Below are 13,422 nucleotides of genomic sequence, written 5' to 3' on the forward strand. Positions count from 1 at the left end.
TGTCCCCCCCATGCTGAGAAGCTAAAGAATACTTTTGAATTTTAGCTGGTGGGAAGAAACAAAAAAAAGACAATAGAAAGTTAATGCTTTACAAAAGAAAGGGAAAGTAATGTGCTCATTGCTTATGTGTCGAGATCCTGATATATTTCTGGAGCTCTCTCTTTAGGGCCTTTGGCAATACTGTGGAATAGAGAGGGACAGGCTGCTGGGGGTTCGGGAGAACCTCTAGCTAAGATTCTGTGCAGTTCAGAGAACCTCCAAATCCCACTCCTGGCTGGCCCCATCCACCCTGCCCCTCCCAGGAGTCCCCAAGCAGCCCGTTTTGGATGAAGTAACTGCAGGGCACACGCAGAGGCTCGGGGAGGGCGAAAAACGGGCCTACCAGAAGTTCAGGAAGGCCGGAAACGGGCTTGTTTCCGGCCTCCAAAGGGCCTCCGGAGCCTGGGGAGGCTGTTTTCGCCTTCTCAGTGGCTCGAGGAAAGCCTCCGGAACCCAGGGAGGGCAAACCACCACCCCTCCCCCACCGTGGAAGGCCAACTAGGCCACGCCCACCATGGCCACGCCCACCCAACAAAGCCCACCCATGGGAAAAGACTGTGGATAAACAGGTAATCTTCGAATTACAAGCATTCGTTTAGTGACCATTTGAGAAGCAAAGTCAATGGAAGGAGCTCAGATTTGCTCCACCATTGCGTGACTCACAAAACAACCTTGCGGCTAAAAAGGCTGTAAAATCAGGCTCGATTCTGTTTAGCAACCCTTTTGTTTAGCAACTGAGATTCTGCTCCTAATTGCGGTCCTAAGTCGAGAACTACGGTAGCTACGCTACCTTGGGTCTAAATAATTTCCCCAGAGCCACTTTGAGAATTCCCCCTGGTTTGGAAAAGGAAGAGAGCTCTTGAATTCTCCCTTATGCATAAATTAAGATGCTTTGGAATTTATTTATTTATTTTTTAAACAAAGGTGCTTTTTTCAGGAGGCAACCGGACTTTCTTGTTGTTGTTTTTTCCTTTTGAAGACATTTCGCTTCTCACCCAAGAAGCTTCTTCAGCTCTGACTGGATGGTGGGGAATGGAAGGATTTATATTCCTTGCAAACAGTTTAATAGAAGGAATATAAATCCTTCCATTCCCCACCATCCAGTCAGAGATGAAGAAGCTTCTTGGATGAGAAGCAAAACGTTTTCAAAAGGAAAAAAACAACAACAAGGAAGTCCAGTTGCCTCCTGAAAAAAAGGAGAGCCTGAGAGCCTTGGTAGTACAGTGGTCTAAAGCACCCTGTTATTAAGACCAGCTGCCTGCAATTACTGCAGGTTCGAATCTCGCCAAGGCTCAAGGTTGACTCAGCCTTCCATCCTTTCTAAGGGAGGTAAGTTGAGGACCCAGTTTGTGGGGGCAATAAGCTGACTTTGTATAAATATACAAAAGAATGAAGGCTATTGCTTAGCGCATTGTAAGCCGCCCTGAGTCTCCGGAGAAGGGCGACATATAAATCAAATTTAAAAAAAAAAATTTTTTTTTAAAAAAAAGCACCTTTGGGACAGGATGACCGAGAATCTCTAAAAAAAAAAAAACACGAAGAAATAAATATTCATGCTAGGAATTCGTGCAAACGCCCTATCTGCAAAGTTAGCACCCAAAATTTTAGCCACTAGAGTGTACTGTTTCTTAAATCTGTGATCTCTAAAGAAGTAAAAACAGAGAGGCAGTTTGATGTTCTGGTTAAGAGATCAGGGGAGAAGCTGGGAGACCTTGTGTTCTACTCCCACGTTAGGCATGGATCCATCTGGGTGACCTTGGGCTGGTCCTTCCCTCTGCTCTAACACGGAGGCAGCGACAAACCACTTCTAAAAAAAAAATTGCCAACAAAACAGCAAGGATTTGTCCAGGCAAATCACCGGAAGACAAAAACTGAGTCAAAGGCTACGGCTCACTTGGCTGTCCCCGTCCCCTCATCCACCTATCTATCGCAGACTTGCGAGGATGGACTGGGACAAGAACAAGGCCTGGCCTAGGTGAGCAGATGAGGTCAGGTTCTTCAGGAGTCGGATGCCCCTTATAAGATGAAGCCAAGCAAAAGAGGAGTTTTGGGCCCTAGAGCAATAGAGAAGTTGCATTGGCAGTAGGTGTAGCTTGCAAGAGAAATGCTTGCTGACTTTCGTCTTGTTGAAGTAAAAGGAAAGCTTCATTTCAAGAAAAGGGACTCATCGATGCTGTTTCCAGCATTCAGAAAGGAAACAAATCTTCTAGTAAACTCTAAAGCAGAAGTATCCAACTTTAGCGACTTTAAGACTTGTGGACTTCAAGTCCCACAATTCCCCAGCTAGCGTGGGTTAGGTTAGGGTTAGGGTTAGGTTAGGGTTAGGTTAGGGTGAGGGTGAGGGTGCGGGTGCGGGTGCGGGTGAGGGTGAGGGTTAGGTTAGGGTGAATGTGAGGGTTAGGGTGAGGGTTAGGGTTAGGGTGAGGGTTAGGGTGAGGGTGCGGGTGAGGGAGCGGGTGAGGGTTAGGTTAGGGTGAGGGTGAGGGTTAGGTTAGGTTAGGGTGAGGGTGAGGGTGAGGGTGAGGGTGAGGGTGAGGGTTAGGTAGGGTGAGGGTGAGGGTTAGGGTTAGGGTTAGGTTAGGGTGAGGGTTAGGGTGAGGGTTAGCGTTAGCGTTAGGTTAGGGTGAGGGTTAGGGTTAGGTTAGGGTGAGGGTGAGGGTTAGGGTTAGATTAGGGTGAGGGTTAGGAGTTAGGGTTAGATTAGATTAGGTTATGTTAGGGTTAGGGTTAGTTTAGGGTTAGGTGAGGGTGAGGGTTAGGAGTTGGGGTTAGGGTTAAGGTTAGGGTTAGGGAGTGGTGGGATTCAGCCAGTTCACACCACTTCGGGAGAACCGGTTGTTAACTTTCTGAGCAGTTTGGCAAACTGGTTGTTGGAAGAAATCATTAGGGCAGAGAACCGGTTGTTAAATTACTTGAATCCCACCACTGGGGTTAGGGTTAGGGTTAGTTTAGGGTTAGGGTTAGCCATGACTGGCTGGGGAATTGTTGGAGTTGAAGTAGAAAAGTCCTAAAGTTGCCACGTTTGAATACTTCTGTTTTAGGGGCTTTATTCATTTGGCTAAGCCAGAAAACTGAACCACTTTTGTTATAGGTGCCCCATTTGGACCAATTTTGCAACCTTCTTCCTCTTCTTCCTCTTCTTTGGCAGTCCCAGTATTCACAACTTCCATCCACACCATCAAATTGTGTGATCTAATCCAATTCCAGAATCTGAATACCTCGACACAAGTCCCATCTATGGTCCAGTTGTGTAACATAGGTCCAAATACACACCTATATACATATATAAAATAAATCTCTTTTTTTTTTCCTTATGTGTCTCATGTTATTTGTGGTTATCCGTCTTCCATAGGTATCTGGATGCAATTCCCAAAATGTATCTTGGCCTTGAGAAATGGGATTTTGGAGAAGGAAGGGGCAACCCCAAACCATTTGGGGAGCTTACGGACAGAGATGGGGTGGACCTCAGCTCTCATGAGTCCCAACTCAGGGAGGCTGAGGATTATGGAAGCAGAAGTCCCACAAACGGATTTAATGCTGAATTGGGTGGACCTAAAATCAGCCTTGCAAGAACGTTTTACCCTCTGCTAGAAGTAAGCAGCCTCCCCTGGTGGCTTTTGGTGGAACTGCAGATAGTGTAGTCTCCCGCTTTCAGGCTGAATTTGTGATGCACCGGGGACAATAATTATTTGTACAATCCTGGCTGTTTTTATTTTCTTTTTTAGCTCAGTATATAGAAAGTCCTTGACTTATGACCACGATCGGGACCAGACTTTTTATTGCTAAGCAAGGGGTTGTTAAAAAAAAAATCCTGCCCCATTTAATTGCTGTTGTTTTGTTTTTGGCCAATTGCTAAGTGAACCATGGAGTCCTTAAGTAAACTGACTTTGTTTTGTGGGAAGGTTGAAAATGGAGATCAGGTGACCCTGGGATGCTGACAACCATCATAAATAGGCGCCAGTTACCAACACACCTGTATGAGGATTATACGACTGTGGGAATGCTGCAATGGTTGTAATTAAGAGGACCGGCCACAAGTTGGTAGTTTTTTTTTTTTCAGGGCCATTGGTTCAACAGTTGTTAAACCAATGGCTGTAATCCAAGCAGGGGTGAAATCCAGCAGGTTCTGACAGGTTCTGGAGAACCGGTAGTGGAAATTTTGAGCAGTTCGGAGAACTGGCTCTGGCTGGCCCCAGAGTGGGGTGGGAAGGGAGATTTTGCAATATCCTTCCCCCCCCAGGAGTGAGGAGGGAATGGGGATTTTGCAGTACCCTTCTCCCCAGGAGTGGGGTGGGAATGGAGATTTTGCAGTATCCTTCCCCCCAGGAGTGGGGTGGGAATAGAGATTTTGCAATATCCTTCCCCCCAGGAGTGAGGAGGGAATGGGGATTTTGCAGTATCCTTCCCCTGGAGTGGGGTGGGAATAGAGATTTTGCAGTATCCTTCCCCCCCAGGACTGAGGAGGGAATGGGGATTTTGCAGTATCCTTCCCCTGGAGTGGGGTGGGAATAGAGATTTTGCAATATCCTTCCCCCCAGGAGTGAGGAGGTAATGGGGATTTTGCAGTATCCTTCCCCCCCAGGAGTGAGGAGGGAATGGGGATTTTGCAGTATCCTTCCCCTGGAGTGGGGTGGGAATAGAGATTTTGCAATATCCTTCCCCTCAGGAGTGAGGAGGGAATGGGGATTTTGCAGTATCCTTCCCCTGGAGTGGGGTGGGAATGGAGATTTTGCAATATCCTTTCCCCCCAGGGGTGAGGAGGGAATGGGGATTTTGCACTATCCTTCTTCTGCCACGCCCACAGAACCGGTAGTAAAAAAAAATGTGGATTTCACCACTGAATTCAAGGCCTATCTGTACAGGTAGTCCTCGACTTACAACAGTTCATTTAGTGACGGTTCAAAGTTACGACAACACTGAAAAACGTGACACCCAATGGAACAGAAGTTGCCTTCAGACGTTGTAGGTGCTTCATCACTGGAGGTTTTGAAGAAGAGACTGGACAGACACTTGTCTGAAATGGTATGGGGTCTCCTGCTTGAGCAGGGGGCTGGACTAGAAGACCTCCAAGGTCCCTTCCAGCTCTGATTTGACTTGTGACTGCTTTTCACACTTACAACCACTGCAGCATCCCCATGGTCATGTGGTCAAAATTCAGATCCTTGGCAACCGGCTCCTATTTATGACGGTTACAGTGTCCCCGCTCCGGGTGTCACATGATTCCCCCTTTTGCAACCTTCTGACCAGCAAAATCAATAAGGAAGCCAGAGATTCACTTAATAACTGTGCGGCTAACTTAACACCTGCAGTGATTCGCTTAACAGCTGTGGCAAGAAAGGTCGTAAAATGGGGCCAAACTCACTTAACCAATGTCCCCACTTAGCGACGTAAATGTTGGGCTCAAAAAAAAAAAATTGGACGAAAATATATACATGCTTATGGAGAATGATAAAGCAACATATACCGTATTTTTTGGAGTATAAGACGCACCATTTTCCCCCCCAAAAAGGAGGGTGAAAATCTGGGTGCGTCTTATACTCCGAATGTAGCCCCGCTCAGCTTCTCAAATGGAGGTTTCAGAGGCTGAAAAAAGCATCAGAAACGAAGCTTCAGAAAAAAAGCCCCCAAACAGAGCTTCAGAGGCTTTTTTTCTGAAGCTGTTTTGGAGGCTTTCAGAGGCAGGAAAAAGTTTTTTCTGAAGTTTCAGAAGTTTCAGAGGCACAAAAAAAAAAGAAAAAGAAAAAAGCAAAGCACAGAGCTCACAATCAAGGAACCTGTTGCTAAAATTCACCTCTGGGAACAGCTGATTGGGGGTATTCCAGGAAGCCGATCCACCTGCCAATCAGCTTTTTTTCTTATTTTCCTCTCCAAAAACTAAGGTGCGTCTTATACTCCCGTGCGCCTTAAACTCCCAAAAATACAGTAGATTTAAAGCCAGAAATATTTTTGTTAGGTATTCTACCAGAAAAGTTATGACAAAGGGAATATATATTTAATACTACATGTTTTGACGGCAGCGAGAATTGTATTGGCACAACATTGGAAAAATGAGAAAACTCCTACAGAGGAAAATATAATTGAAAAAATACTAGACAGTGCGGAAATGGATAGGTTAGCATTAAAGATAAATGATAAAGAAGATACAGAATATTTTTTTAACATGGGATTTGTTTTATCAATGGTTAGATAATAGAGGTAGAAATTAGAAATTGGAAGAATACCACTGTGTACAAGTAAATAATAATTATTATGGTATTATTATGTATAACTAAATTAACCCAGACAGTACACTGTTTATTAAGCATTTATGTATATCAAAGAGAAATGTATAAATTTTTTTTTTTAAAAAGAATCAAAACTTGATTGAAAGGGAAAAGGGAGCTTCATTTTCATTTCATTGGTTCACCTACACTGATATCACAAAACCAGCAGTCCAAGCTATCATTTATTATTCATCCTTTATTGTTTTTAATATTTCATTTAAAAAGTTTTATAGAAAAAGCATCTTATAAAAAGCAAAAAAATACATTGTATCAATGGTGCGTAAAAACAAGCTTGCAGGTGTAATATATTATTTACACAATTTCATTGCTTCTATAAATTAAACAAAAAAAAATTTGTCCCTGATTGTTATTTACAAGACATATATTAATCATCATTAATAATACTTTGCCCATCAACAAGTCCTTCCAGAGAAGCTACAAATATTTTAAAATAATAATAATAACAATAATAATAGCAATAATTAAACTGTTCCCACTCATCCCTCCTTATAACATCATCCCTTGAGGTAGGTAAGTATTATTTCTGCAGCCTTGTATATAACTTGCTCACTCTTTGCAAGGACAGAAATCGCTTTCAGGTATAAAAAAGGGTTATTTTCAAAATATTGGGTCTCTTTTTTCCCCCCTTTAGTTTCAAGCCCTTCAATTGCAAACAAAGTATTTGGAAATGTAGAAATAAAGAGTTCAAAAGCTGAAGGCGTGGATAATAGCTGAGCAATACATAACAAGCATTCACAATACAATCTTTTAAGTCATTCTTAAGAGAAACATTTCATTCTTAAGAGAAACAGGATTAGCTGGGGATTCTCAAACTTGGCAATGCCAGGATCCTAACAGGATAAATTCATTTCCGCTTGCCACTATGGATAAAACAAATGATTTTATTGGGGGTTAAGAATAGACTCTAAAAATCATTACTAATCTTTTTTTTTTCCTCCCTAATCTCTTTCTTTTTCTTTTTCTAAGGAGTCATGTCCAATTCTCAAGAGACGGGCACGAAGTTTTTTTGGCACAAAGTTTTTTGGAAGTGGCTCGCCATTGCCTCCTTCCTAGTCAATGAATGATTGAAACAAAGGGGAATCTCCTTCTCTGCTGATAGCAGCAAAAAAAATATATATGGTTTTTTAAGTTATCCTTTTTTAAAAATCACAGGATACACCCACGTAATTCAGTCATGATTAGCCAGGTTTGGCAGAAGCAGTAAATACCTTAAGCAAAGTTGGTTAGGCACAGAAGCCTGTCAACCTGGTTTTTCCTTCCCCTCTTGTTCTTTCAGTTTCCACATCCGAACCTTTTCCCATCCTCGTTCCCCTCCGCGTCCTGCTCTAACTCTTAGATCCCACTCCCCTGCTGAGTGCAACGTAGGAGAAACCCAGGTCTCCAGTTTTATTCCCTACTACGCTGAAGTGCTAAATAATATACAATGCTAATGCTACACTTGTTTGGCACCATAGAAACAAGGCAGTGCCACCCCCATCTTTCGGTCTGGGGGGCGAGGTGAAGAGGATAACTCTTGGTAGTTCCCCCCCGGGGGGGAGGGGGAATTGCCAAGAGTTAGCAACCACCTGAAAGAGAATATAAAAAAACAGTTGTTTTCTTCCCCCAAGCTCCCAATGTCAGTGAAAATAAGGCCAAACTCTAGATAGGACTTGAGATGTTGTGAGGGACCAAGATGTCCACTCGGCCTCCTGCATCTTCAGATTTTGGAGGCCCGTTTGGTAAGGCGTCTCACGAGATTTGGGTTGGGTTTTCTGGGCACAGGGGATTTTGGGGGGACGTCAACGTAGTAGAACACAGGCTGGTAGGCTGGGATGTAGCTGACCACACTATGAGGAACCCAAAGAGGAGCTGGAACGTAGAAATACTGGGTAGGCTGGAAGGAGAGAGAGAGAGAGAAGGAGGGTTAAAACCCAGAAGCTACATCTGGAGACTCAAAAAGGCTCGCAACCCATCAGATCTTCTCACAAAGAAGGGAATGAGCCCAACCCAACACACTGGGACAACCTGAATCAAATCAAGCCTAGCCTAATAATTAAGATAACATGTTTCCAGGCGAGTTGAATTCAGCTCCCAGGGTTTCTGTGGAAGTGGTTTGTTATCAGGTCCCACCAAAAAGTTGTTTCTCCCAGTTCAGCTTAAAAATTTCTGGAATTTCCCAGTGATTCATTATCAAAATACTGGTCTAATCCTGGTTTGACTTTCAGCTAGCTAGGTAAACATGTGGGGCAGTGGTGATATGCAAGATTTGTTACTATCGGTTCTGTGGGTGTGGCTCGGTGTGTGGGGGTAATGTGATGGAGTGGGCGTGGCCAACTTTTTTTTTTAAAAAACTTTTAAAAGCATTTTTTTCTACAACCTCTTCGGCCAAAGAGGTTGCAGGAAAAAATGCTTTTAAAAGCCTCTGACGATCAGGCAACTCAGCTGGGATCCTCAGAGGCTTTTAAAGGCATTTTTTTTTTCATTCAACGTCTTCGGTCGAAGAGTTTGTAGAAAAAGTGCTTTTAAAGGCCTCTGGCGATCCCAGCTGAGCCGCGTGATCATCAGAGGCTTTTTTTTTTTACTTTTAAAAGCATTTTTTCAGCCAAAGAGGTTGTAGAAAAAATGCTTTTAAAAGTTAAAAAAAAGCCTCTGATGATTGCGCGGCTCAGCTGGGCATGGGGGGGGGGGGGCACAGGGATTTTTGCTACCAGTTCTCCGAACCACCTGCCACCATTGCTACCGGATTGGGTGATCCGGTCCGAACTGGGAGCATTTCACCCCTGATGTGGGGTAAGCCAAAGTCAGATCTGTGTTCCAACTAAGCCAAGACTTGTGGGCTTCAGCTCCAAAGAATTCCCCCAGGCAGCTGAGAAATTCTGGAGTTGATGTCCACAATGTCTTCAAAGTTACAAAAGTTTGGAGACCCTTGAACGAAACCAATATTCCCCCTTTTTTGTCTCAGTTTGGGAGCACTGCTCTTACGCAGGCCAGTAATATTGACAACCGTGGCATTTTTAAAGTCTCGCAGTCGTTCAGAATGTTTTCCCCAGATTTTCGCTCAGGATTGCCTACGTGCCACTTTTGAGCCACAGATCCAGTGACCTCCCTCCCCCTCCACCCCGCCTCCGAGTCGGCTCGCTCCAAGGAATTTGCATCTTATCAACAAGAGGTTGTAACAGCAGCACAAGCCACACACGAAGCTGAACTTTGCTTCGCTGGATTACAACCAACAGGCCCTGAGCTAATTTGAACGTTTAACCAAGGGTGGAGATGCCACGGTTTTCTTACTGGGAGATAAAAGACTTCAAGGGCGTCTTGCCTCCCAGTTTACATTGCAGAAGCAAATCAAAGGAGACATTTTTTTTTTTCTTAAAGCTCAACACAACAACAACAATGAACTCTCAACTCCAGGCATTGTCCTTGAGGTCTCTCACCTGTGTGGTGGGACTGTGTTTCCCAGCCGGCCGACTTTTGTCCGGATATCTTGTCTTAGAAAACTTGGCCAGGCTCTCATCTTCTGAATTCTCGGAGGGGGATTCTGAGTGATAATCTGAGGTCTCTGGCTCCGGTGTCGATTTCCCACTGGTGTTCTCCTCCTTCTTCACCGTGAAGTACTGGTTGTTCTCACCAAGCCTGGAGGAACAGAACGGGTGGGAAAGCTCAGCCTATCATCCACCAGGGCTCTCAACAGGCTAAAATTCAATAGGTGCTCCGATTTGGGGGTTGGGTTGGTGAAGGAGGAAATCCAAGTCAACCACCCCTTTGCTGATGCCTCTAGGATCGTGATGGCGAATCTATGGCACCCGTGCCACAGCCAGCGCATGGTGCCCTTTCTGTGGGCACGTGAGCCGTTGCCCAGCTCAGCATGCACGACTGCCTCCCACTGGCCAGCTGACCCAGATTGTTTTAATTTAGTTTCCTAGTATGATATTATTATTATTATTATTATTATTATTGTTATTATTATTATTATTATTATTATTATTAATTAAATTTTTATACCGCCCTTCTCCCGAAGGACTCAGGGCGGTGTACAGCCATATTAAAACATTGATTTGTGTTGATTGCTTATTTAGTATCCTATGACTATCACTAAGTGTTGTATCTTATGATGAATGTATTTTTAAGATGACGATGATCATGGTTTATCACTTAATAGCTTTTATGTAGACTGAGAGCTTACGCACCGAAGACAAATTTCCTTGTGTGTCCAATCACACTTGGCCAATAAAAGAATTCTATTATCTATTCTATAACTGAGAATCTCTATAGACTTTCTCTAGTCTATAGCAGGGGTCTCCAACCTTGGCAACTTTAAGACTTGTGGACTTCAACTCCCAGAGTTCCTCAGCCAGCAAAGCTTAAAGTTGCCAAGGTTGGAGACCCCTGGTCTATAGAGTCCCTATAGTCTATAGCAAAGGTCTTCAAACTTGGCAGCTTTAACTCCCAGAATTCTCCAGCCAGCTATGCTGTGTTGAAGAATTCTGGGAGTTGAAGTCCACAAGTCCTAAAGTTGCCAAGGTTGGAGACCCCTGGTCTATGGAGTCCCTATAGTCCAGTGATGGCTAACCTTTTTGCCATCGCGTGCCAGGAAGGGGGAGCGGCGGGGGAGGTTCGCAAGCATGCATGTACCCACACCCATAATTCTATGCGCCCCACCTTTCATGCATGCATGAACCCCACCTCCCCGCCCCCATCCCCCACCCTACTCCTGGCACACAATGGCCCAGTAGGCCTCTTTTTCTTTCTCACCTGGCTCCAGATCCTCTCTATGCATCTGGGGAGGGCAAAAACAGTCTTCCCCACCCCCTCGGAGGCCCGAAACGGCCCGTTTCCCAACTTCCAGTTGGACAGGAAGTGACATTTTTTGTTGTCCCCAGCCTCCAGAGACTCCTAGAGAAGCTGAGCTGGCGTGCCAGGTGACATGGTTCCGTGTGCCACCTGTGGCACGCGTGCCATAGCTTTGCCATCACGGCTATAGTCTATAGTCCTATAGCTCTATAGTCCCTTCCAACTCTGTTCTTCTGTTCTGTTAGGCATAGGTGAAATGACAGGATGGAGCCTGAGATACTAACCTGCAGCAAACTTCACCAGGATCAATCCAGATGGAAATTTCTCTGGGCAGTTTTAATTCTGAATAATCCAGACCGCAGGCGGTGCAGGCCTTTAGGAGGGAATCATCAACCTGCTGCTTTCTATTGATCCGGATGCATCTGGGGAAAAAGGAAGACAAAAGATTCAGAAAAGATTTCGTTTCAAGGGGGATTCCTAGTTACGGCCGTAGATTGAAAGGGAGGAACCATATCAAAAAACAAAAGACATTTTTTTTTAAAAAAAAAATTGGAATTATTCACTTTTATTCAGTTTGCTTCTTGAGGATTCCACTAGAGCAGGAGTTAGCAACCTGCAGCTCTGGAGCCGCATGTGGCTCTTTCACTTCTCTGCTGCCGCTCTTTGTCATTCAAAATATGCGTCACAACCGGCAATGTGTGACACCTGCCGGCACATGATTTTATTGAGCTTTTCAACCCCCGGTAGGCCAACCATGGATAAATCCAAGAAAAGAAAAGTTTCAGAAGAAAAACAGAATGTTTAATTCAACTACATATGTGCTACATATTAATTCAACTACATACATTTCTGCTCAAAAAATAGTCAGAAAGGTTTTGTGGCTCCCAGTGTTTTTGTCTGTGGATAAGTGTTGATGGAAATTCTTAGTCATCCAGTTCATAGTTGTCCCAAAGGTGTTTTTTTTGTTATTGTTTTTCAAAAGGCAACTGGCCTTTGTTTTTCCTTGAAGACATTTCGCTTCTCATCCAAGAAGCTTATTCAGTTCTGACTCAACGACTCTCAGAAAGAGTGTGAACGATCAGAGGACTGCAAGGAATATAAATCCTCCAATTCTCCACCATTCAGTCAGAACTGAAGAAGCTTCTTGGATAAAGAAACAAAACACCTTCAAGAAAAAAACAAAAACAAAAGTCCAGTTGCCTTTTGAAAAAGCACCTTTGGGAGATTTAATCCAAGCGCTTTATCTAAGGAGGAGAGCATGTCTTCTTGGCTGAACATGCATCCAAACAGCTGGGCATTGTTTTGTCCTGACACATCTGGCTATCCACTTCTTGTAAGACTCACACCTAAAGTGTCTCGCTGGGAATTTAGAATGGAATAGAATAGCAGAGTTGGAAGGGACCTTCGAGGTCTTCTAGTCCAACCCCCTGCTTAGGCAGGAAACCCTACACCCGTCATGGTGAACCTATGGCACACAGAGCCCTCTCTGTGGGCATGCGCGCCATCATCAGCTGGTCTTTGCAAGTGCTGGAAAACGGCCTGGAAATGCCCAAAAACCAGGCGGTTTTTCAGACCATTTTCAGGGTGTTGTTCAGGCCAATTTCAGGGTGTTGTTTGGGCCAAAAAAACACCCTGAAAACGGGCCCCCAAACGGTCTGAAAAACTGCCAGCTGGTGTTCGGTGCGTTCACATGCGCATGCGTTCCGGTTTGGGCACTCGGTGTCGAAAATATTCACCATCACTGCCCTCACAACCATTTCAGACAAATGGTTATCCATTCTCTTCTTAAAAACCTCCAGCGTTGGAGCATTTACAACTTCTGGAGGCTTCAAAGTAAGGGCCACCTCAATGAAGATAGGAGGTGCTGACCAGGGGTGGGTTCTAAATTTTTTTACTACCGGTTCTGTGGGCGTGGCTTTATTTTGTGGGTGTGGCTTGGAGGTCATGTGACTAGGTGGGCGTGGCTAGCTGGTCAGAGTCATTTCTGGAAGGTCCTCGCACTTACGACCAGTCCTTGCACTTACGACCCGACTCATTTGTTTGCTTTTAACACTGATCAGCTGTAGGACGGCCCTTTGAAGCCCCGCGGCAAGAGTTTAAACAGTTTTTTTCCCTCTAGTCATCAGCTGGGACTCAGGAGGCAGCAATAGATTGGGGGTGGGACCAAATAAAAGGTAAGAATAACGTGGGTGGGTGGGTGGGTGAGTGGGAGGGCGGGGGGGGGGGGAGAACCGGTTCGGTGACGTCATATCGTCACCGCTACCGGCTCGGCCGAACCGGACCGAACCGGGAGGAACCCACCACTGGTGCTGACTCAGATCTTCGTTTT

General features: G+C 44.8%; 1 protein-coding gene across 1 annotated transcript in view; it reads right to left on the bottom strand.

Annotated features, from left to right (window-relative positions):
* Positions 1-6,546: 6,546 nt before the first annotated feature.
* The window catches only part of LOC139320983 (protein BTG3-like), a 28,930-nt gene continuing 22,054 nt past the window's right edge, over positions 6,547-13,422 (bottom strand). The window contains exons 3-5 of the mRNA XM_070949565.1: positions 11,378-11,515; positions 9,737-9,935; positions 6,547-8,196 (exon numbers count right to left, since the gene is read on the bottom strand). Of these exons, the coding sequence (XP_070805666.1) occupies positions 8,020-8,196; positions 9,737-9,935; positions 11,378-11,515 (514 nt within the window). The 3' untranslated portion in view covers positions 6,547-8,019. The remainder of the gene's footprint in view (positions 8,197-9,736; positions 9,936-11,377; positions 11,516-13,422) is intronic.

The sequence above is a fragment of the Pituophis catenifer genome, unplaced genomic scaffold (assembly GCF_029215685.1).
Source record: "Pituophis catenifer annectens isolate HBS135680 unplaced genomic scaffold, rPitCat1.0.hap2 SCAF_9, whole genome shotgun sequence".
NCBI classification, from domain to species: domain Eukaryota; kingdom Metazoa; phylum Chordata; class Lepidosauria; order Squamata; family Colubridae; genus Pituophis; species Pituophis catenifer.